This window comes from Stegodyphus dumicola, chromosome 4 (assembly GCF_044657685.1).
Source record: "Stegodyphus dumicola isolate Sdum_Otavi_A_Nest chromosome 4, ASM4465768v1".
Taxonomy (NCBI): domain Eukaryota; kingdom Metazoa; phylum Arthropoda; class Arachnida; order Araneae; family Eresidae; genus Stegodyphus; species Stegodyphus dumicola.
This window is the reverse complement of record NC_140771.1, coordinates 52,561,156-52,588,008: the sequence shown is the minus strand read 5'-3', so window position 1 is coordinate 52,588,008 and position 26,853 is coordinate 52,561,156. Positions and strand designations below refer to the sequence as shown.

General features: G+C 31.8%; 1 protein-coding gene across 3 annotated transcripts in view; it reads right to left on the bottom strand.

Moving 5' to 3' along the window:
• Positions 1-26,853, bottom strand: part of pcx (pecanex) — a 267,343-nt gene that overhangs the window by 177,442 nt on the left and 63,048 nt on the right. For all 3 annotated transcript variants that reach the window (XM_085814871.1, XM_085814873.1, XM_085814872.1), the window contains exons 7-10: positions 22,129-22,338; positions 20,341-20,484; positions 10,504-10,557; positions 9,732-9,837 (exon numbers count right to left, since the gene is read on the bottom strand). In XM_085814871.1, the coding sequence (XP_085670997.1) occupies positions 9,732-9,837; positions 10,504-10,557; positions 20,341-20,484; positions 22,129-22,338 (514 nt within the window). The remainder of the gene's footprint in view (positions 1-9,731; positions 9,838-10,503; positions 10,558-20,340; positions 20,485-22,128; positions 22,339-26,853) is intronic.

The following is a 26,853-nucleotide window of genomic DNA, read 5'->3' as shown; positions in this document are numbered from 1 at the left end:
CACCACTAAGGCACACTAAAGAAGGCAGGAGAAATACCTTATACACTATATTTCTTAACTTAATACTTTTTCCCCCCCTCATTCTAAACAGAAATACTTTTAAAAAATGCTATTTCGCATGAAATATTTTTTTTAACACTTTAGCTTTTAATACTGTTTTCTGTTCTCCATTTCTTTCTTCCTTTTAATTGTTTTCCTTCTAGAAAAAGAGTTAAATTATTTTGATAATTGGATGAAAGGAAAACCATTTTAATACTATATTTATAGGACATTTACCTATTTTATTATATAACGAAATGTTTCATTTTGAATTAAAAGCTTTTATAAATCAACACAATCATAGTTTCCAAATTAGTTAACTACAATCTTCGTTTCCAAATTAGCGATTTGTAGCTTAATCTTTAATTTGTAGCTTAATAATTTTAATCTTTTTGAATAACTAGTTATGGGTACAAAAGTCAGTAGCTGGAAAATGTGGTTATAGAAATTAAATTACAAGGAAATAAATATTTATACTTTATTATATAATATTATACAAAGTGGGTTATTAGTTACACAAAATCAGTTATTAGTGAGAATATTAGTTATACAAAATGGGCATTCTCTTTCACCTTTATTACCCCATTGACGAATTACAATTTTATTAGATATTTAAGCTATAAATTTAAAATAACTCTCTTACACTGCACAGCTTCAATGTATTTAAATAATTATATTATGTAAAAATAACTAAATAAATGATTAATGTAAATCATTTGTTTTAAATATTTCAGTATTTCCTAAATGCATTTTTATGCTCTCTTGTATTTCGGCATTTCCTAAACGCATTTTTCTGTTTTCAGTTTATTATGCAAAAGCATAACATATTTGCATGAATTAATAATTCCAGTTCATAAAATAATTATTGCTGCCAAAACTGACTTACGAAAAATCTGAATCATCACTTTTGAGAATATATATATATATACACTATGCTATGACCTTCATAACAATGCTTAAATACTGTTCGTAGCTCATATGGTAAACTGTATGAAACTCAACTGCTTCTGCATTAAAGTTCACAAGTTCCTTTATTTAAACAACACATATGGGGAGTAAACACTTATTGCATACTGACTTGAACGATAGAAGTAATAATTAATATATAATAATTGAAGATAAATTTTAAAATTATTATTAAGAATGAAGCAATTATCAATGAGAAAATACCAGAGATGCTTAAACTTTATAAAAGCGCGAGAAAAATCAATGAAGATTCTTTGCTATCCACAAATTTCTGCAAAAATACAATGAAGTCAGGGCATCTGGAATTATTTTAATACAATTTTTCAGTGCAGTGATGAGGATCCGGAAAAAGTGTTTTGATGTAAAGTTGAGGTAACATGAGATATAGGCGTTCTTGCTATCTTTCTCCTTTAACATAATATGATTCAGTTTTTTATTTAATTTAAAAAATACGAAGATATCAGATTTTACAATTCATACTTTCAAAAAGTTATTAATTTAATCTAAATGAATCTGTACAACACAAAACCGTACCGTTTTTGGGTGAATCAGGCACCTGCCAGTAATGGGGCACATATACTGCATAAATAAGGATTTGGAAAGTAAATAAAAATTTTGAGGAGAAGCAGTTTTGAGGTTAGTATCACATATTAAAATCTAATGATAAGGCCCTGATGGTGTACTTTCTTTGAAGTACTTCAGTTTTCTTTAAACTGGACTTTCTTTTGATTTCTTTATTGAAATCAGAAATGCTTTCAAACTGCTAAAATGTCAATAAGGCATCAATAGGTTTTAGTAGTGACTTTATAGCTTTTTTATTAGACGGGAATTAAAGAAACAGTTTCCTTAGTATACTTTTAACTGAAGAGAAAAAGATTATTTGATTTCCTTACTATAAAAAATAGTTTTCTAATTTATTTTTAGCACAGTAATTATGAAAACACGTTTATGCCTTTCATTTTAGAATCTACACAATTAAAACTTAATTTCAGTTATTTACTTAAGTTCAAATTGAAATTGGCTGTATTTTTGAAAATAAAAGTAATTCCACTACTTAATTTTATAGGAATAAATTTACAACTTTTGTTAAAATTAAAAAATAACGAAAATATAAGACTCCTCCTCTTACATTAAAAGAAATATTTGTTTGCCCTACATTATAATGCAGCGCAATTATATGGACTTTTCAGAAACTTCAATCGACTCTCCAGGAACTGCCTTTCTGCTATAAAATTTCCAAAGAAATTTATTTGTTTATTTAAATGCGGCAAAGAACTGAGGTCTGTCCCAATTAAAAGATTTCCATGAAGTTATATTTTACCTTAAAATCAGTTTTCTTCACCTATAGCAAATGGCAAAGACTTTACTTTAATGAATCAATGTTTCATAATATGCCAATTTCTAAGTTATCACAATGAAATTTTTAAATTCCTCTGTGAAAGCTTCCTTTCTTAATACGATTGCAGAAATTAGTATCTTTTCACTGTCTATTTCTGTAAGTGATACATTAAAGCAAAACTAAATGTGATTACGTTAGATAATTAAATTAGACGTAATTAGATGGGTTAGATGTAATTTTTATGTTTCTAATAACAAAATGAAATATCTTGTTTGCAGAAGTGAAATATATTAATTTAAAATAAAATTATTGTTTCAAATAAAGTTTATCAGTGGAGCTTAAATATACATTTAGATTTATAGTAATTTTCATTACATTTATAAAATTGTCTGCAATAGGTTAAATTTTCTTAAAACACAATTTGAAATTCGGTCATTTATAACATGAAGAAACTTGTACTTTTAAAGACAAACTAATATTAATTTATACTCTTTTGTCACAAAAGAAATTCTAACTTCCTTCCTATATAAGTAACGATGAAATGTAATTTCCTTATTTTTACATTGTCATCATTTAAATAATTTATGTATCTATTTAAAAAATTAATACCATAAATATATTCTCTTAATCTCTCAAGAAACAAATACTTTTGCACAGTTAGTTTTTATGTTTTTCTTAATGTGCAAAGTGAATACGAGTTAGTTTTCCTTAGAAAGTCCTCCACAAAGGCATCTCTTCTCTTAGGTATTCATTCAGCTCTCATGTGTTTTGCCGTATTCAAATAATTATTTAACCTACACTAGAAAATATTTTTCTCGAACTAAATCTCTTAATAAGGAAATTAGGTTACTTTAACAACACAACTTAGATCTACACTACAAAGTCCGTAATTTTAGTTTCAAAGGTTACTGTTTCCCATGGGCTTCATGAGAGAGGACTTTTGCCAAAAGATCTGCTCTTGCATTCAGCTCATTCTCTCACACAACAGAGCACACATAAAACAGTGCAGAGACCATCCAATTTTGAACTCAAATTCAATCGACCAAAGTTCTCTTCAATGACAAGATTCAGTTTAGACATTCTTGATTTGTCTTCATTCAAACAGGATCTCAGGCATGATAACCAATCTTCGAACATCAACAGAAGAGGCCACTACGGCAGAAAAATGTGTTCTTGGCCAGGGAAGGTATCATGCTACATGACCAATGTAACACATGTGCTTGATAGACACTCTCTAACTAATCAAAGGCAGACAAAGTAAATCTTAAAAACTCTACATATTGACTTTTGAGAAGCATAGTTGACTCACAATTCCTTTTAATGAATAATAATGCTCATACCCATAGGGTTCAACTAGTGGACATATTCACACAGGGTTGCCACTCAAACAGGAGAATGAAATTCCCTGACTTTTCCAGGTTTTCCAGGCGCGTTTCAAGAAAATTCCAGTCTATCCGCGTAATGTACGTTGGCTACGCTAAGAGGTAAATTATCGTATTACTTGTATTGTGTAGCAAATTCACTTAATTATTCAATAAATCCCAGAGGACATTTATTCTTAATTATTCTTGGTATACTTTGTTTGATAATTTTGTTTACTTTTCCACTTAAGAAACTTAATAAAATTTAAGATATATACATTGGATAACAAATGTATGTTTTATTTAATTATTACTCATGATCATCACCAGTTCAACACGAGGCTAATCCGGTCCTTATAAATCACAATGCAATGCTAAATAGTTAGGTTAGATTTTAGGTAAATTTAATTTGTGTGAGGTATGTTCTTAAAAAGCACCTTAACACTTGAAAACACAAATATAATTATAATAGTTCTTGTTTCCTCCATTGAAGATTGAGATTAGAATCTTCCCAATCTGGAATAAAATAAGGCTTTTTTTGCAGACATTCTGCAGCTAAACGAAACAAAGAAATCTATTTTAATAAATTGAGGTATTTTATATTTAGTTCGCAGCATACATAAGAAAAAAAATATGTGCATTAAATTTCGTGATGGTATGTCATCATACTGCTAGAATTAATTTCAAGATTATGCCAGAGAAAATTTCCTGAAATTTAGAAATATTATTTACTAATAATTAATAAATTTAGAGGGAAGAAGCATCATTAAATTATACGAATAACATAAAAATAAAGATAATTACTTAAAAATTGAATTAGAATAATCAACGATATTTTAGCGAATATAGTTATATTACATGGTTAGCCTAGATGACAGATTACTATTTTTTATTTTACTGCAAAATGGCAAGGTATTTATTAAAAAGAAAAGTTTAAAAAGATTTTGCGGTAAAATTGTAGTATACGGTAAGGCTTTGGCACGATTTTGAAAATTGTCGCCAAGACCAAAGTGACCCGTTTACTGCGCATCATCATGTCGCTAAATCCATACATGGAGATTATTTTAACCAAAAAACGTCTATGCAAAGAATCTCTAATTCTTTGGTCTATGTAAAGAAGAAAATTTTCCATACAAGTAAAATGCTATTACGCCGCTAGAATGCGGAGGGAAAATTTGCCAAGGGATTTGGCAACGGAACCTGGCGGCCAGAATTTCCCTCTCCGCGATGTGTACCGGAAATTGAGAAACGTGTTAAGAAGAAACGTTCTTTGACAAAAAGAAAGCTACGAAAATCCGTTTTTAAATTATTGCGAAAAATCCACGAAGAAACGTTTTATCAAAGGACGTTTCTTCTTGGATTTTTCGCAATAATTTTAAAAACGGATTTTCGTAGTTTCCTCCCCCCTGAAAATTACTAACCTATGAATTAATTTACTTGCACCAAAAAATATTTTCTTTTAATTTAGAGTTTAACTACTTGCGCTAAGACTAAACTTCACGGTTGCGGTGCCGTGCGCTACAATATAGCAAGTGGTAAAGTGTCTCATTTAGGCCGCTCCGCATCTGCGAGTGCAATCCAGAGCTGTAACTCGAGAAATAAACAATCTCGTTGTTAGGCGACGTGTGCACCATGTTATTTTCATTTTTGCGATAAATGCTTATCGACGTGGTGTTCACGTCGCTCGCAGTTTGAGACAAAAACATCTCGACGTGCGTAGCACGTCTTTTTAGCGCAAGTTAGAAATTTTAAAGGATATTCATTTAATGAACTCTTGATAACGTGACCTTCGAACTTCGACACCGGTTTCCAGCTTTGGCGGCAGATATATCACGCATGCACAGCTGTTTCCCTCTATGATGGAACGGAGCCACGTCTGTTGCAGAGAGGTTTTCCTTCTTTACGATACATATTCTTTGATTCTAACCTCCATGGTACCGTATACTAAGATTAAACCCATTTTGTTTTATACGAGAACAGGTACTTTCTTTAGTTCATGCACTGCACATGCGATTCTCAAGAATACTGGAAACCAAAAGTTGCGGGAAACTTGCTTTGACTTTCTAAAAGGCAATCAAATTGGAGCTGCGAAAATTGGCTCTATGCCAGCAGACACTCACGTGATAGGCAATTCGCCAAAAAAGTTATCTCTTCCGACGTCGGCGCAAAAATAGCTTTTTTTTGGCGGGATCATTGTATGAAATTCCCTGACTTTTCCAGATTTTGACAAAAATACTTAAATTCCCTGAATTTTTTGGTCAATTTTCGAATTCCCTGACTTTTCCCGGTTTTCCAGGTAGCGTGGCAACCCTGTTCACAGTAGGGATGTTCAGCATATGGATTGGCCAGTCTCATCCCTAGACCTTAACCAGATTGAACATGTCTGGGACGCACTTAAAGAGGTAACTGCAATTCTTCAGCTGCCTCTGAAAAACATAAGGTAAGAGCTGCTTTGGTGCAGGAGAGAGAGTGTGGTTACTACAAGGACTGATCAACTGCTTCATTAAAAGTACAATTTCTATCTACACAACCTTCATAAGAGTATGAAATCTGAAATGAATACAAATGTGTAATTCAGTAACATAGTGTTTTCACTTCTGCTTATCAAAGCCAATAATATACGATTTTTTGAGTAAAAATAACATATTTACAAAGTAATGTTTTACACACATAAAAAAACATTAATTTTACATAATTAAATACTAAGACTATAGGAAATTACCCACACTACTTATTATGCAAAATATACCAAACATGTCATTATACAATATAAAAAATTTTATACATATGGTTCTGAATACATATTCTGAAAAATCATTCATTTCAAGTATACTAAATTTACTGCAAATTTTAATGAGATATATAACTAAAATCATTACTGGAAAGTACACAGAATTACTGAAATTCATTTATAACATGAAGAAACTTGTACTTTTAAAGACAAACTAATATTAATTTATACTCTTTTGTCACAAAAGAAATTTTAACTTCCTTCCTATATAAGTAACGATGAAATGTAATTTCCTTATTTTTACATTGTCATCATTTAAATAATTTATGTATCTATTTAAAAAATTAATACCATAAATATATTCTCTTAATCTCTCAAGAAAGAAATACTTTTGCACAGTTGGTTTTTATGTTTTTCTTAATGTGCAAAGTGAATACGAGTTAGTTTTCCTTAGAAAGTCCTCCACAAAGGCATCTCTTCTCTTAGGTATTCATTCAGCTCTCATGTGTTTTGCCATATTTAAATAATTATTTAACCTACACTAGAAAATATTTTTCTCGAACTAAATCTCTTAATAAGGAAATTGGGTTACTTTAACAACACAACTTAGATCTACAGTACAAAGTCCATAATCCGGACTCGTCGGGACTTTGGCGATTCTGGATTAGGGGTTTTTCCTGATTATAAATCATCAATTTAAATCTGGTAAGATGGCATGCAAAAATTATACAAGTAAAAATATGAAATCATAATTTATGAAATAAAGAACAATTATGATCTAAAGGGTATCAAAATTTAAAAAAAAAAAAGCTTAATATTTATTTGTTTACTTTATTAAATATTTGTTTCAATGTAAGTTTTTTAAGATGCTTCCACAAAAAATTCAAAAAGTTCCCTTTTCTTGTGTCATATATAGTGGACTTTCTAATGACATACTTCTAGCATAATTTTGAGACGGATAGGCCTTTATCCATTTTTTGCAGCAATTCCACTTTTTGTTTAATGGACATCAAAACATGCTTTCACTTTGTAGATCCTTTGGCAGCTCCAGAATTGGAAACTCTTTATGACATAATCGAAAGTTCAAGCTTAATTTTTATAAAATTGTTCTAACAGTGTGCAAAAAATAATAAGCCGGATCCAATTAGAAGATTAAGGTACAGTGCAGTCTGCTACATTAACTGAAATGCCTTAGATAATTTTAACCTAGCTTATACCGTTCGTTATACATTAAACGTGCATGCGTAAACGCATATGCGCATAAAGTTTGTAGCTTTGAGGTCCGGATTATAGATCATTCCAGATTATGGACATCCGGATTACGGACTTTGTACTGTATTACACATAAAAAGTGTTACATAATTTGCAAAAAGAAAAGATCTATTATAAGAAACTTTTAAAATACTCTCAGAAATTTACATATAGGAAACATGTAGAAAAATGCAGTGTTTTGAAGTAATACACCATTTCTTAAGTTATAATAATTAAAAAACGTATTCTATATAACTATGGGTTATGGAAGTATGGCATCATTTGTAATGTGGCACTAAGTACCACGCATGGAAGTAAGTAATTATTTTGTGAATAATTTCAAAAAATAGGTGAACACAATGAAAGTACTGTAGTAAAATGCATAAAATAAATTCATTTTTAGCATTATCTTTTAACATTAAAAACAACAAAAAGTGAATTATATCTACAAAATAAACCTGACTTGCTAAATTAAAATTTCTAAGCAGTGAGACAAAAATAAAAGTAAACTTTTGATAACGGCCCTTGCTTCTGTACTCTTTGTAATACAAATAAAAGTTAATCAATTGCCAGCATTTCTTTTTGTTCATAGCATTTAAATTACATTTCTTTTTTTTTATAATAATTATTACTGATATCATTCACATCAATGTACAATAAACAGTGCTCACCTGAAAATGTAGCACTGATGATGTGTTCGGCGAACGAAATTAAAAAAATAGTTGCGAAGATTCTTAAGACAAACAAACACTATGCATACAACAAAGTCTTTCGTCAGTCTCTCTTGATAACACTAGATATGGCAGAATGTGAATTCATTCACCACAATATAGTTCAACAATTTCGAAGTACCACATCAATAAAAACACGCTATAAACTGTTAATATTTTAATAAAAAGGAAATAACTAAAATTGCAAGCTATTAGCATAAAAGAATAATTTATTTTGAAAGGTTTACTGAAACACATAACAATGAATTGGAGGCAGAGAGGTCAGTGCGCAAGAATACCTCCCAGTAAAGAAGAATTATGTGAGCAAGGTCAAGAAAGGTCAGGGTGGGGAAGACTGCAAATTCGTCGTCACATTAAACGTTTGCTGCGACGTGTATAGGACTTCCGTGTGACATTCACATCCACATCACGATGGGACATTTCTGCAACATCGTACAGTGGTCATAAATGTAATGTGAACAAAATGCAACATTCAGATGTCATTGCAACGTCATAGAAACTGTGTTATACAGGACATCACTTATTGTGATCAATAATTCAGTTAACATTATTAAAGTATCATATATTTTTTTAATAAACTAATGCTAAATAAGTCACGAAATAAGATATAAATTTAGCAAACAAGGTCGAAATAGATTATAAAAATTGCCAAGTGGCACAGAAATGTCTTTAAATAAGGGATTAATTAGCCAAACAGTTCGGTTTCATTTTCAGACCAAGTATTTGAAATTCGGCAAGAAAGCAAATTTAGTTCAGCGTAGATTTTTCAGTAACTGTATTAATTTCAGAGGTAATCAGACACAGGTCCTCCTTATGGAGGAAGAAAAAAAATTCTGTACAATTTTATTTTCCCTCCTATTCTTTAAAATAATAATAAGAAGAAGAGTTCCTTAAGACCTACGCTAAACTAAGATTACTTTTTTGCCTAATTTTAAACTTTACATCGGCACGTTCTCTTCCAGTGACTGAGGGATGCTCTCCGGGTATTAAGGTTAAGGGTACAGTATTAATCAAATAATTTCCAGAATGTAATGAACTTTTAGCATTATAATAAAAATACTGTGAGATATGTTTCTAGTTTTATTTATATCAAAGTAATTAAATTTCATTTTTGCTCTGAAAGATAATTTTTCTAATCATTTGGTTAATGTAATCAAAATAGCCATGGACAAACTTGATTACATTAAGCAGCACCTACTGCAAATAAGTAATTGTAAAGACTTAAAACAGTGACTGGGGATATGATTAAATATTCCCTTGTCATCTTAAAATTGAAAAAGGGTTTCAGAATAGGGGTTTTAAACAATGCATACCCATCATCATCAGTAGCTCCTGGAAGTAAAGATAACATCTCAGGAGCCCCATCTGGTGTTCTCCTTCTCCTAGCAAGAAGTTTTGGTCTTTTGGGGACAGGAATTTCTAAATAACACAAAAAAAAAAAAAAAAAGTTAGCTAAAGCATTATACCAAACACATAAAATATCAAATGAAAATAACTCCTGGATTCAATTCAAAGACATGATGCAATCTTCTTAAATACTCTGTGACGCAAAAATCACTAATTATTACTTGTGCTGATCAGCAAATTCACACATTTTCAAAGATGATAATTTATACTTGTTTTGCACACTGTCCAAATCATTACTTTAAATAGTGAATCAATATGGTATAGCTTTATAATATGCTGTATAACTTTGATTTTAATCTATAGAAGGATTTAAACTCAAAAAGGTAATAAAAAATAGCTGTTCTCAGATTTATAGAATTTAAAAATTGGAAAACTGGAAAATAATAAAAAATATAAATGATTTTATAACAGGTAATGAAAATTGCCTGTTATAAAATCACTTCGATTTTTAAGGCTGGAAGAATTTTTAGGACGATTTTTAGGAATCAAAATTACAGCTCAATGTATTACTGGAACGATTTTTAAGAATCAAAATTGCAGCTCAAAGTAATAACTGGATAAAACTTAACTGGATCGATTGATTTTTAGGAGATTACATGAAAACACATTGCAAGTTATCAATTATATAAAGCTGCAATTCAGTGATATAAAAGAAAAATTACATTTTGCATTACTTACCTTTGGTTGGACTATTTTCACTAGCTTGTGCATTTCCTTCTGAAGGCATTTTTCCTATAAACAATTTTCTTTTTAAATTTAAAGTACACTAGTTGTAACTTTTGCAAAAAGTTATTGTAAAAAACTATCAAAATTGTCACCAAACTCTATTAACATCTAAATGCATTCAACCAAGTTAATTCGGGTATACTGAACCAAATTATTTTGAACACCAAAAGAAACATACTGAAGAATTTTTTTTTTTTTTTTTTTTTTTTTTTTTTATGAATACAACAGAATATATCTGCTATAGTTTTAAACTAATATAAAAGAGGTTAAAAGACAGTGAAATAAAGAACAATAAAATAGGCAGAAAAAGAGCACTTTGTGAATTTTTACTTCCTTGTACAAAGTAAAAAGGAAGTATTGTAATCACGAAAAGCTTCAGGCAGCATATTTCAACGAAAATATCCACTTTGACCGCTTTCGAATGCAATTTAACGATGTTTTTGCGCGATATCTGCACGTAAAGACAGAATAAAAGACTCTTTTCCTCCAAAAAAACTAAAAAACTGCTTAAAAATGAATTCTGAAGAGAATTTTTCGTGGCGTCTGTATGAACGTATGTACGTACGTGCGTACGTATCTCACATAACTCAAAAACAAGTAGCCTTAGAACGTTGAAATTTTGTATATAAGACTATAACATGTAGATGTGCACCTCGTATTTTGGTTTCAATCGGCCGCGCCAAACGTATATAAATAAATATATTTATAAATATATCCACTCTGTTACCCAGCTCAGTGATCTCAGTTTCTTTACTCTTATATGTTTGTAAATTGTACAATTTTTGCTTTAAAAATGATTGAATTATGTTGTTTTTATCTTATCTCGGTTAAGGGTTTTATGTTATCTCGGTTAAGGGTTTTATGCCTATAGTAAATCTGTATGCAATATTTTTAGAATTATCAACAATTTTAAAATCGCTTAAGTGCCGCTAAGCCTAATTTGATGGCGGCCATTGATGTTTACATTTGAAACAGGAGACTAGTGGATTTGTTGCCAATCTAGAGAAACTTAGCTTCGCAACAACAAAGACAACGCATTCATTTATTATTGTCAATTAAATCATGCTTAATCCTTTCTTGAATTTTTTCGAGGAAATAAGCATTTCAGATTTACTTCGTAATTTTTAATACAGATATTTTGAGATTTTATGTATTTTTGCCTTGTCGCGAAGTGAGAACTGAATTAATTGAATGAGAAATACTCAATCATCTGTGAAAAACTGTTCCTTTTTTGTTTTGTTTGCTTAATTTCTTTTATACATAGTTCTAGCTTTATTATAGTATTTGAATAGAACATGTGGCAACGATTAGATAACTCTTTAAATGATATAAATTTTGTGCATTCTGAGTTATAATATGAACGAAATATAATACTGTTAAGTCAATCTAGCGCCAGAGTGTCACTATGGTAAACAAAGTGAATTTTAAAGAATGCATTTATTCTACTGTGGTTTATGCACTGTCGGCGAAGTAGGTTTAATTCAATCTAATAAGTTTAAATAAAATGCAAGAAAAAATGCGTATAATTTAATATTCCGTACAAGGAAGTCATGTGGTGTACACATCAGATTTTTATTGGCGCTTTAACCCTTCACATACAGCTCTCCAATTTGAGCACGATTATCAATTTGGACCACTATTATGGTTAAAATCATGGGTGAAGATTTCTTCCTCTTGATTTCAATTTAAAGCCCACTCTTTCTCTATGCAAGGTAAAAATTGGAGGGCTTGCAGCAAGAAGGGCATGGGTCTTTTTTGTTAAGAAAAAATGTTCTTTGCATTGGAGTAGCCGAAAAAAATCCTTTTTATTAGCACTTTTAATGAGGACAAGCGTTTAGAATGTAAATTTAAAAAATGAATTTTTTGAATATTTGAATTTTCTGAAAATTAAAAAATGTGAGCAGGGCCCTTCTTGCTGCAAGTCCTTCAATTGTCTTAGCAGTCATTAGTTTGATAATTGTCAACTCTAAGGGGTCGATTTTACGGTAGAGAATTTGCTGAGAAGTTACAAATATGATCATCAAAATGTTCTAGTGATGCTAAAGGGGGATGAGCTGCATTCACTCAGTAGAAAGGCATTTTGCCTGCTATATATCATCAAATCCTATGAAAAAGGAACCTAGAAGACAGTATGCTGTATGTTGTTTCAAGAAAGATAAAAATTTAAAGAAAATATGTAAAGAGACTCACATTTAGTCTGAAGAGTGTCAAGTTGGATTATGTTTCATGTTTCAAAGTTTATCACTCGCAAAAAAACTTTGCATAATAATAATGAGGGAATAAAAATAAGTGCTAGTTTTATTTTTAAGAACAATGTAAAGTACTTGTAATATTTACAAATAACACACTTTTTGCCACTTTAAATATTTCTTTTTTTGGTATGTACATAATTTAATACAATTTTTATATTTTCTGTTTTACTGATAAATATTTGCAACAAATTAATTAAAAATTAAATTCATCTAAAAATAAAAATATCATGTGCATTTTTTAACTTTCAATTTATGCCTGCTGAAATTGTGTGCACCGTATTATATATAATTTAAAACCACAAAAATAATTAAAATTCTTGCATTATTTAAAAACTGTCGATAACAATATGAATAGTAATAAATGCAAGTTCCTTTCAAGGTTCTTTTGATCCTTGAGAACAAAAAGAAATCTGCTGGTACCAGATTGGGGCTGTACAGTGGGTGGGGCAGCTTTGCCACACCCACTTTGGCCAGCAACTTGGAAACAAGCAGTGTGGGTTGATGTGCTGTCGTGGTACAAGATTCAATTGTCCCGGATTTCATTTCAGGTGCGCCGAACCCTGTTTTGAGCACATTAAAGCAAAACACCTTGTTGACTGTTTGTCACTGTGGCATGAATTCCCTGTGAACCACACCTTTTCTGTCAAAAAACACACTGAGCATTGCTTTGATTCACGAGTTGCTCATCCTTATTTTTTTCGGGTGAGAAGACTCCTTTGTGTCCACTGCTTTGATTGAGGATTGTATTGAAAAATTCTCATTTCGTTCCCTGTGATCACTCTGTCCAAAAATTCTGGCTCCGTTTCATAGCGTTCATGCAAATGCTGGCACTTCAACAAACACTGCTTCTCTATCTCACTCGTCAAAACTTTTGACACCATTTTCATACAGACTTTCCTCTTGAAGGTCCTCCATTAAAATGTAATGAATAATTATTTTGGGTATTCCACACTCCTGTGCAATCATCCAAACACTTAAACTGTCTAAAATTTGATGCACTTTTTGCACCGAATCTCCATTTGTGATGTTGAGGGGTGTCCCACGCGATCGTCATTGACGGACTCTTGACCTTCCCAGAACCACTTGTACCACATGAAAGATTGGTCTTTTTTATTGTCTTGCCACTGTAGCCTTTCCGAAGCCTTTTGAGCATCTCCACCCTATTTTTAACTAGTTTCACACTGCCTGAAGCTCCGCCCTGTCAGCCAGCATTGCTAACTATAAAAAATCATTCCGGGAACTTCCGGAACAAACCCTGTATAAGTTTCAAACTTGCACAGTATCTTCATTTCCAAATATGGCATAAAGAAGCCTTTTTTCTCTTACAAAATCTCTTTAAGAAACTGTATTATTTAAAATGAGATAGCAAAAGCAAATCTATATTGGTAGAGGTTTTGAAAAAAATAATTATTTTGATTTTGAAGATATTGATGGCAATCAAGCGTATGTCCTTATTTCTTCTCCTTCCAAAAACTTTTTATGCTTGAAATAAAGAGGCCTTAGTATGAGACACATTATTAAGTAGAGTAGTAAGTAAAGAGATACATGACTGCCTTCAAAACTGATAAAAAAAAACAAGTAATATTAAAAAGAAAAAAAAATTAAAGTAAATTCCTACTTAGGTCAACAAAGAAAAATTCTATTTTGGTTACTTTTTATTCACATTATCTTTTTTTTTTTTTTTTTTTTTTTTTTTTTTTTTTTTTTGTTTCTAATTTATGAAAGTGATGATCTATAATTTCTCATTCTATCAATCTCCTGTAATGCTTTGTAGGGTTTATATTTATTTTAACTAACATTTATTTTAAGTTTAAACTATCTTTCCTGTCAAGCCTTACTTTCCCCTGGAATTGCCAATGCCAGAGTATGTAAATTTTAGTAGAACGCGCAAAGTATTCAAAATTGTCAGCGGAAGTAATCTGAGTTAAATAGAAGGGAAACGAATTCGAAGGTGTGCTTTCTTGCTTCATGAGCGTGGAGGTGGCTAGTTAGAAATTAAAGAACCACGCGTTTCGGCCTGTGTGCTTGCCTCAGTAGATAGTTAAATCTTTCAACGTAATATTCAGAAGTTTGCTGAATTGTCAGCGGTATCTCAGAACGTGGTTAGGTTAGTTACGTTTAGAGAGCCTCGTAGTTAGTCACTTGTTATTATTCTCTCTCTCTTTTTTTTTTTTTTTTTTTTTTGTTTATAAAATTATGGGTTATAAAATTTCGCAAAAGGGTATAGAAACTCAAGATTCAAAAATAAAAGCCATCAAGAATTTCCCACCTCCCAACACTGCCAAGAAACTTTCTCCTTTCCTTGGGTTATGTTCTTATTATCGGTTATTCATAAAAGATTTTGCTAATATTGTTGAACCCTTGTTAGTAATTAAAAGAAAGAAAAGTAAATTCACGTGGACAGCAGAAGAAATTCCGCATTTGAAAGGTTAAAAGAAGCGCTCATCAATGCCCCTGTTTTGAAATTCCCGGAGGGGGACGAAAACCTGCAAATTGCAGCAGATGCGTCGGACTATGCTGTGGGTGCGGTTCTAATGTAAAATGGCCACCCTTTGGCATTTTTTAGTAAAACATTGAACCCTACACAAAGGAATTATACAGCTACAGAGAGAGAAACATTAGCCGTAGTAATGACTGTACGCAAATTTCGAGTTTATTTTGGCAACGCGCCAGTAACAGTCTTTTCGGATCATGCGGCTGTTGGTAGACTTTACTCGGGGAAAAACCTAACGCCCAGGTTAAATGGGCTTTAAAACTTCAAGAATATAATCTCATAATTAAATATAAACCGGGTAAGGAAAACAATGTAGCTGACGCACTTTCTCGTATAAAACTGGACGATGAAGGAAATGAACTCAAATGCGCTGTGTTGACTTCAAAAATTTTAGATTCTAGAGAAACAATTATTGCTGAATTGAAAGCTGATCCTGAATTTGGAAGTATCTATGCATATTTGAAAGACCCCGAAAGCTTTGAGCACACAGATATCGATGCGATAAGAAATAGAGCAGAAAACTATGAAATAATAGATAATTTATTATTTTATACGAAAACAACAAACGAAAATCTCGAGTACAAACCAGTCATCCCAGCCTCCCTTCGATTAAGCATTTTGAAGAAATTACACGACGCGAAAACAGCGGGTCATTTAGGGGTCAGAAAGACTTTAAAAAGGGTACGCGAGGCAGTATATTTCCCGCAATTATACAAAATAGTAACTGTGTATGTCAGGTCCTGCAATCAATGTCACTTAATAAATTATATTAATTACAGCCCGGCCGGGTTACTTAAATAGCATTCGCGCTACATTTCTGAATGAAATTTTAGGCATAGATCTTGGTCCTTTCCCCCAGAGTGAGTTAAATAAAAATCGTTTTCTTTTAGTAATTGTAGATCATTTTCCAAATTGACAGAAATTGTTCCACTTAAACGCGCATCAGCCAAAACAGTCGCAGATGCATTCTTACACAGATACATTTTAAAATACGGTGCACCGATAAAAGTCATTAGCGATAACAATTAACAAGCCGTTAGCCAAATATTTGAAAATATTTGAACTGGCCTTGGCATACACCATATCAAAATGGTTCCGTATAGACAACAGGCAAACATCGCAGAAAGAGTTAATAAAAATATTGTAAAAATAATTCGAAGTTATGTTAGCACACATCACAAGCGCTGGGATGGCTACATAAATGAGTTAGCTTATGCTTTAAGAACGGCAAATCACGATACTACGGGAAAAACTCCAGCAGAATTATTTTTAGGACGGAAGTTAATTATGCCATTAGATAAATTATTCTTTGTGCAACAAAGAGAGCAAGAATTTAAACAAAAAGATGTGCAAAAACTTATTGACCAGGCGGTTAAAAGCTCGGATACGGCAAGAAATAGACAAAAATTATACTATGATAGAAAACGCCATGAATCAGATTTTAAAGTTGGGGATAAAGTGTTGAAGCAGAAATTTTCTTTATCAAGTGCCCCAGACAATTTTACTGCAAAGTTAGCTCCAAAATTTGAAGGCCCCTATGTAATTCAGGAAATAAAGGGAGTCGTATTGTACCTTAAGAACGAGAGAGGGGTAATCTGTAAAGGAAGTCCCGACCAGGTGAAAAAATATTATAATCAAAATGATTTTGAAATCCTTAAAAGTTTCTTGCAGGACTCAAGCGTAAAAAAAGTGGAAGGTCAAGAAGTAACGTCACCCGCTCCACCACCTAAGAAGCAGAGAACTGAAGAGAAACCTAGCCCTTCTACAAGTCATGCGACGGTACCGAAAAGAAGAAGTGAAAACGTTCAGACTCCAGCATTTAAGAAATACAAGAAAGCAACGTCGCCGTGTAAAGAAGCTTTGGTAAAGAGGAAAACACCACTTACAACGTATTGCAGTAGAAATTCTGCATCGAGGAGAACGCCTCCAGGGCCAGAGTGTCAGGTGCAAACAAGGCCGCTGTTCCCGAGAACGAAAAGACCACCACCAACAGAAGAAATTCAAGCATGATTCCAGACCGGAGGACGCCTAGACCAGCCGTCCAGGGGCAAAACGGAAAAGACAGCAACCCGACGACTACCACTCCAAGAGGCCAGCATGCAGAGGGCGAAAAAGAAAAAGCAACGTGGACGACACTCGAAGGACAGTAAGGAGACGACTGACGTCGATGAAATCTATAACGTGAGAGTAGTTCTGCCAGAAGAGGATGTCGGAGTTCCAATCATCGAAAACTCAAAGATAAGTTAAAATCTTCTATAAAATTTTTTTCTTTTGTTCCGAAATGTTATGCGTAAATACGAAGTTCTATGTTTTGACGGAAGTCAATTTGTCTCGGTTGAGACTTAGTTTTGTTTTACTATATTTAGCTAAGGCAAAAGTATTATTTTCTTTAAGTATTAAATCTAAGAACAAGCAGTTTCTGTTGGTCGAAAGACTAATTTTGTTATGTTAAAGCCAAAATTTGGCCCAAGATAAAAATAACTTTGTATTCTTGTATTAATAAGAAATTTAGTTTCAGTGCCGCCAGCTTGGCGAAGAATGCATAAAATAAAAATTTATTTTTCTCTTATTCATTTTATGGTAAATTGTAAAAATCATATGGATTAGAATTTTGTAAATATACGTAAATACTTGAAAGTTATGTAAAAGTAGAATTTAGTCTAGAAGCATAAAATTTTAGATGCTAAAAGTAAATACTCGAAAGAAATGAATTAAAGTTTAAGTATTAAACAGCAGATAAAATCATGCTTTAGAGCGAAAGCCTGCATGTCTAAAGATGAATGAGGGGGAAGTTAGAATGAATGTGTTTTGTAGGGTTCTCCACCTACACTTGAATTTTAAGAATGTTAAAATAGCTCATCGAGTGTTAGAATGTCGAGTAAGGTGTGTCTATTTGGTCGTTGAATTCTAACAAATCATTGGGAAGTGTTGCGATACTAAAACACGAATATTCCCGTTTGACACCACACATGGTGGAGAGCCAGGGTAAAGTTAAATTCATGTTTGAATACTTGAATGAATGTGAATTAAGCAGTAATTAAGGAAAATAAATCGATCAAAAACAAAAACTTATTCAGTGTCAAGAAAGTGTAAATTATAATGTATTTAGAAAGGTACTGATACTTATTCCTTCCAGATGCTGGAAGGAAGAGAACAGATTGATTGCTGAAGTCCAGGAAAGGTTGCTGTAAGAAGAAAGGGTTAAATAAGTATCTACAGAAATTTATTCCACCTTTTGTGAGAAAACAGTTTTTTTATGTAAACGAGGCTCTTAAATTTTAGTTCAGAATTGTGGAAACTTTTCAACAGGTCGTTTCTAGGACCTGCTTCCAAGTTTACCAAATTTTGGCAGCGGCAAATGTAGGGTTTATATTTATTTTAACTAACATTTATTTCAAGTTTAAACTATCTTTTCTGTCAAGCCTTACTTTCCCCTGGAATTGCCAATGCCAGAGCATGTAAATTTTAGTAGAACGTGCAAAGTATTCAAAATTGTCAGCGGAAGTAATCTGAGTTAAATAGAAGGGAAACGAATTCGAAGGTGTGCTTTCTTGCTTCACGAGCGTGGAGGTGGCTAGTTAGAAATTAAAGAACCACGCGTTTCAGCCTGTGTGCTTGCCTCAGTAGATAGTTAAATCTTTCAACGTAATATTCAGAAGTTTGCTGAATTGTCAGCTGTATCTTAGAAGGCGGTTAGGTTAGTTACATTTAGAGAGCCTCATAGTTAGTCACTTGTTATTATTCTTTTTTTTTTTTTTTGTTTCTTATTTTTATTTTACCGCCAGGTTGGCGTAGTTTGTGAGCGTCAAGAGCACGCATCTGTAATTTCTAAAGTTGAATAAAAAGGGATTTAAACCCTTCTCAAGACTTTGTATACTTTCCAGTTCATAGCAGTCACCACTATTGTTGCGTGCAGGTTGGAAGCGCGCAACATTACAGCTTCATTATTGCAAGAAACATTTCCAGTGAGTTTCAAGCAGTCCAATTCTTCAATTAATATTCCATCTAACGATTTCATACGACTCAAGGTGACATATGCTTGACCTGTTGTGAAGTGTATAATATTAATGGGTTATTAATCGTCGCTTGCATTGTGTTGTAGTTTCTTTTCACATTCACCATTGGTGAAGCAAGGGACATTATAAAGGGTTATATTTTAAACATATATTATCATCATATTAACATAGAAATATGGGGAGAATTTTCACTATATAATGAGACATTACATCCACTTCATCCAACTCTTAAAGCTACAATTCTTTAATTCCATACACTTTAAAAATCTTTAAAATTCTGTCTTACTGTTGGCACTTATTTTTGTTAAAAATTACAGTCCCATTTATCACAGTCATGTACTATTATTTATAAGTTGTTATAAAATAAATTTTACAGCATGTGAGAATTCCTAATAAACTGTCATTATTTAATATATTTAATAAGAACAACATACCTTTAGTTCCGATAAACAGGAATAAATAAGTAGGAATTAACTTTAACATGTGAAAAAACTGTATTAACATCAAGTGACATCCACTACAAGTGTAAGAAAATGTATTTGAACTTGAGAGGATGAATAAAAAGTATTTTATTAATGATTGAAAATTTGAATAAGATATAGAGAGAGTGTGAGTTTATAGTAGGAATTTAATAATGAGATTCAAAATTTATACCAATCTGTTATTCTTTTTTCCTTGGAGGGGGGCCCAATTTAACATTGATATATTTCTTTTCCAATTAGAACTGTACCTCTCTTACAAGTGCAGAACCAAAAAATCAAATATTTACAAATTATAGATAATTTGTCACTTATTACTTGAATCTTATGCTATGTTCCAACATGACTGCTTTTGTCCCTCATGCAGTCTGTTGGTAAATTGTATATATCATCATAATTTAAAATATTTTACTTTCCTACATTTTTAATTATTTACATACCATTTTAACAGCATTAATGTACCCAATGTTTAATATTTATCACTTCCCATGTGACAATACCATTAAAATACATATTTTTTTAACTCAAAATTTTGCTATAATACTCACTTTTCATGTCTAATTCTCGTTTGAGTTTTAGCAATTCAAGTTCACACTCAACAGGATCATTTTTACTTAATATCTCTAATAAACGCTGACTTAACAGTCCTCTTTCAGTTGGTGACATTGGTCCTTGACATGGCTGCTTATGATCTGCAATTTTTTAACAACACTCATTACATGAATATATTCAGTATACATAAAAGTACTTCATAAATGGGCACAAATTTTAATTTCAAAATCTCGGCTCTGGTAAAATTAAGTTAATGATGACTAACAAATCTGAAAAAAATTAAAATAATAACTTATATAAAATTGCACAAGTGGCATTAATGTTAAGAAAGAGATAAATGTATTTTCAGAAAAAAAGAACAAATCTTTACTTCTCCCAGTTGGCAGTGATCACCTTTGCTGGCTACTCAGGTTTGCAGATTGCAATCAAAATTAATGATTGCTTAAAAAGAATTTCTTGAGGACTTCTGTACATTTCTCATTTTAATTTAAACTTCAGCTGATTTTAATTTCTATTCTCACTATGCACAATTACAATATAATGAAAGAACTTGTTTAAGAAATATATAAACCATGTTTACCTACTAAAATGCATTAGGATTCATGAAAAACCAACATTAAATTAAAAATTTAATTTTGTTAATTTGCTGACAGAAACTTTCCACTTTGCACTAGTAATAAAGCAGTTAAAAAAATGCAATTCACCATGGTGAATTACAGTCCTCAATTAAAAACTCTGTGATTAATTAATTTTATTGAGAAAGCAGAAACACAACTTCTTTGGCTGCCACGAAATTACACTTTTTGTGACTGCATTCTATATAAATATGCACAATTTGTCCCACACTATCAGTTCTCATATATATGATGATCTATTTTAGCTTTAAAAAAAAAATCAGAGAATTGCATAAATTTGGCACTGCCAATGCTGTTGTTTTACCACATACACAACAATCTTTTTTCACTTAAAAATATACCAGAGAATTGCAAAAATTCGGCATCAACGCACAAACTATGATCCATAAAGTACAATTGTTTACTGAGTGGAATGCAAATTTTTTGCAGTTTCTACTGTTATTCACAAGGCCCTATTTCTGAAGAAATGCAATGCTTACTTTTTCATCAGCTGGCTAACTGCATCGTCCCAACATGATTACTTACAAAAAATAAAAAGCACTCATGCAAAAAAAGAAGAACACCAATGACTATCAAATTTAAAGGTGGAAACGTGGCCTTTGGTGCAAATTGGCACTCACCTGTTGTGTACCTGCATACCTGGTTTCTCATATAAATATATTTTGAAGCCATTATAGATTGCATATTTTGGCGACACAGCGACTCGTTAATGCTTTTCAGGGAGGTGCGGGTAATCAGAAAGTGCCTTATATAGATATATATAATGTTTTCAGGATTGTTTTCTATGAATTCACATGGAACTTTTTATTTCGCTCAGGATTAATTCTTTATAAAGTATCACTTTACTATTTAAAGATATTTTCAGGCTTTCATTTATAAATTTTGAAAAACTCAATATCTCACTGGATTAAATTTACTTTGAGGTTTAAGAATTCATTGGCTGTTATTTATAATTCCCTCTTAATAGATTTTACTTATTATTTATAACAATCACGCCTTTCCCCAGTCAAGTTTAATTTTTCTCCAAAAAATAACATCAACTTACTTTTTTTATACAATTTTTAATGTTAGTAAAATTTAGTTTTAATTACATATTATAAATGAGTATGTTTCTTAATAAAAAGAAAGCACACATGGAGAAATACACACTTCTTTCTTTTCCAGAGCTGTCGTTTCTACGATACTTAGGAATTGCACCTTGGGATCTGCGAGCAGAAGTTGATTCCAAAGGTGTAGTTTCATCTGGAGAAGAAACTGTACTATCAGACTGACCATCAAAATTACTTTTTGAGCGCTGACTATCAGGACTTAAGGTTACTGGATTATCATCATCTTTACTAGCACAATGTGGAGATAATGCTGTAAAAGAGAAGATAATACAAACAAAATTAAATTATATTTTCTTAAAGAATGTTTACTAACACACAAATATATGTTCCAAAATTATATCAGGATATTAACTGGCACTGGTCAATATACTGCCAAAAATACTTGATTGCCTCATGCAAATATTACGTTAACCCAGTGATGGGCAAACATTTTCGGTTGCGGGCCAAATATAAAAAAGAAAAAAAGTTTGGAGGGCCAAGATAAATTTTTCTAAAATTTAAGAAGCAATATACGAGTATTACAATTTAAATATGTTAATGAGATGAATGAAATTGCGATTTCATTTTTAAAAGTTCCTTATATTAAGGTTCGAAATGAGATGTACAGATTCTAAGGAATGAGGATAAATGCTCATCAGTCAGTCTACTTCTGAAATAATTCTTTCTAAGATTCATAGTTCAAAGCACTTGTTCACATATATAAGATGAAGCAAATATAGCACTGGTTTTTCTGGGCATGAGATATTAAATTTGGGAACTTACTTTCGATAATGATTTGTAAAACTCTAATTTTGGCATGTTTACAAACAACTGCTTGAGATGATTGTTAGACTGCAACTCATTTAATTCAAACTGCAAATGTGACCTCACTGCTTCACAATTTACGTTGAAAAGCATGCTAAAAATATCCAATTCTGTTTGAATGGCACTGAAATCTTGAAATCTGCATTCAAACTCAAAATGCAGTTTATTCAAGCCATCTTCATAATGACTAAGATCCTCATTTACTGAGGATATTGAATTTAACCTCGGGAAATAAGACAAGTCGTTCTTAGATAGCTGTCGAGCAAACAGATTAAGTTGGCCCAGATCTCTTAAATAAATTGATTTCCCCCTTGCATCTTGACATTCAAGTTGCTCATATGACAAAGAAGATCTGTAAAAAAATGCAAAGTCCGAAAGCTATTCCGTACCTTCTAATATTTCGTACTCCATAGAACACTGTTTCTCATGGAAGATTGACACAATGTTGTCTTTCAGTTGCCAAACTCGCTCGAAAACAACTTTCATGTAATGCAGTACATCAGAGTATTCAGATTGCAGGAACTGAAGGAAATTTCGAAACTGCCTGTGATTAAGCCCACGGGATCAAATAGTATTTACAAGCTTCACGACGGATTTCATATTCAATGCAGATTTACACAGAAAATCTTGATGTATATAACACAATGTAGAAAAACGACATTTTTCCCGGGAGAGTTTTGATTAAAAAGTTCAAGAAAGCTGTAGTTGCTCCCTTTAAAAGTAGTAGCTTTTGTAGTTAGCTCCCTTTAAAAAATGCATGCATGCCAGTTTCTCAGTAATTTCAAAGTTCTCATCATCATCTCTTATAAATAATAGTAATTGAGCAGTACTATTTATATCAGTGCTTTCATTCATAGCTATGGAGCAAAATTTAAACAGGCCAATCTTTGACTCTAATTGTGATGTCAAATTTTTATCGGTCTTTGATTCTAGAAGTCATCGTTTTCCGAGATATGCTTACAGTCTCAAAATTATTTTTCTTGTCTGAACATAAAACATCACAAACTTTATTGCATTTCAAAACACTTTATTTCAGATCAGACACACTGGTTTATCTTTTACAACTATAAAAAAATATTTCCAGTTCCATACATCATTAAAAGCATGGCACTCAGAATCAACTTTATGCTTTTCAGTAGCCATTCTGGGATTGAAATATTTTATGAATAACTCAAACAAGTACTAAGTTATACTTTTAATAATTTCACTACTATTCACAATGATACTACATGTCCTCAATCTTTCTATACGCAATCAATAATATTAGAACTTGCACCAAAAGAAAAAGCTACTGGCTGGAGCTTAAAATGCACAGTCTGCCACATGTGGTCTAATTCACCTTTATTGAATTCCATATGTCTTCTCCCCAAGAAAGAGGTAACACTTGTTGGGGCCAATCTAAAGCTAACGAAAAACTTCCGCTTTTAACACTTTACCGCTTGAAAGCTGTCTATGCTTGCTATTTCCGTTGATTTATATTTTATAGAACAAAAACAGAGAAAGTAAAAAGGTTATCAGTCCTTTGAAAAAAAGGAAGAAAAAATAATATTTAAACAAAGTAGAAAAAGAGATGGATATATAATATATAAATATATATTTCTTTTAATTTGATTTGGACCAGCATATCCGTGGGCCACATAGAACCTTCCGACAGGCCGTAGTTTGCCTATCCCTGCATTAACCCTACAAGCTATTCTAAATTCTTCTAAAAGCCACAATTTTACTTTTCCTGTAAGACAACATTTGTTCATTTCGGGCTCTTATTGCCTTCAGCATCAAATATTTAGAGTTGCCAAGAAATAAAACAAATATAATTCCTTATTTTCATGTATTTTACAAAAGAAAATTGTCAATTATGCAACTCTCACGCAGCAAAATTGTAAAATGCTTTATTAACAAGCACAGGCGCAGTGTTAGTATAAAAGTTGGGAATTGGTTTGACTCACCAATTTCCAACTCTTATTAAAAGTCACCTTCATATTTAGCAGATACCATCTGGAGGCAGAGATAATCTGTAGAGAACAGCAATTAATTTGACAGGATTCTGAATGAGATTTCCAAAGCCAGCTCGGAAATTACAAGACCTGTTTAATCTGCTGATATCAGAAACACATTACACTAACAAAAAGCATCAATAGATTTTGGGTGATGTATCAGGAAGTGCCAGAAAATACTCAATTAACTGCTGGAGGGGGAGAACTCTATGACCAAATAAGTGCAACCACACTTAAATTAATTTTGCAGACAGAATATGTAATTTAAAATGGATCCAGAAACTTAGCCCTTTTTTAGAAAAACAAATTCAATATTAAATAAATACTTTGAATGGATGAAGGCAGATATTAACTTTTCAAGTAAGCATATTTTTTATAATTATCTTAAATGATTGCTTTAGTAGCATAATTCATCCAATGAGAAAGATAAAATACAACATTTAAAACAAAATCATGACAAAAATTTAAAAAGTACATGGTGGAATATGCAAATGCAGTACACACATTTTCTCCTGCATCAGTGAAAATAGATTTACTATTGGTTACAAAGAAAAGCTATTAAACTGCTCTATTTTAATCCTATTATCTTTTACCAGAAAACTAGTTGCATGACAAAAGTTTATCCAGAAGCTCCTTTTGTGCAGATTTTTTTTTTTAATTATGCTAGAACAAAAAATTTAACTCATAAAAAGGTTCTATTAAATTAGAATTTTCTTTAAATAATAATTTTTTAATTTCATAATAATTAACACTAGAACGGCGGTAGAGGTCATTTTGACCCTTCAACACTTTTGCCCATTGATTACTTTTGTTTTATTGGAAGAAATCATTTGGAATTTTTTGACTTTTTCTAAATAGATAACAAATATTCATAAAACAATTTTCAGCATTCTATGTTTGTTAGTTTTTGAAATATTGGCATATATTCCTAGAACGGCGGACGGGGGTCATCTTGACCCCTTTACTTTTATCCCACTTTCTCCTCGAGGCATTGTCAAATAACCATTAAAACCATTCACTGATAAGGATTTTTCGATTGCATTCATACTATCCCCCCCAGAGGGATAAAAACCTGGATGGTCTCACTACTTTGTAATGTCTACATAAGTTGTTGTTCCTTTGTTTGCAATTATCTATTCGTTTGAAGAAAATACTGCAAGGAAGGTAAGATGCAGGATTTTTCATGCTTACATTTCTTTTCAGAAATAGCTTATTTTACAGATTCGTTTTCCCGTTTGTTAGTTCAGCTTACTTACCGCAAGTGATAACAGTTAGGGACAGTTTTTTTTTTTTTTTTTTTTTTTTTTTTTTGTGTGTGTGTGTGTGTGTGTGTGTGTGTAATCTCAAATCAGTATTTCAGTACATATGAATTCTGCCGTCAAGTTCATTATCACCTTTCCTTTACGCTGTGAGAATCATATGCTAAAAAATATTCCCTGTCGTTTTTCTGATAGTCTGATATTTTTCTACTTTTTTCTTAAATTAAAATTAAAATATGTCTAATAAGCAGAAAAGAGGTCTTACGGATGAAGAAATTAAAAAATTGTTGCAAGAGCTATCTGAAAATGAGTCTGACGGAGGTGAAATTGATAATTTTTCTAAAGAAACTGAAGATGAATTCCAGACACAAACTATTAGTGAATCCGAGGACAGTAAAGTAAATGAAGAAGAACTCAGCAAAAATAAACGAGCAAAAACAGATCAGGGTATTTGCAAAACTGTTTTTACAGCTCTTGATAACACTATATGGAATGAAATAAATTCCATAAATTCCGTCTGTGGCCATGTTCCTGATTATAATGTTCTAAAAGAAACAGTAAGATCAACATCTTTTGCAAAGAGTCGTGTTTCTGAAGACAAAGTGCCTAGTGCTTTCAAGCTTTTTATTGTTGATGATATCTTGCTGCATATAAAGAAATGTACAGAATCCGAAGCTCATCGGAAACTTGGAAATAAAGACTGGAAGT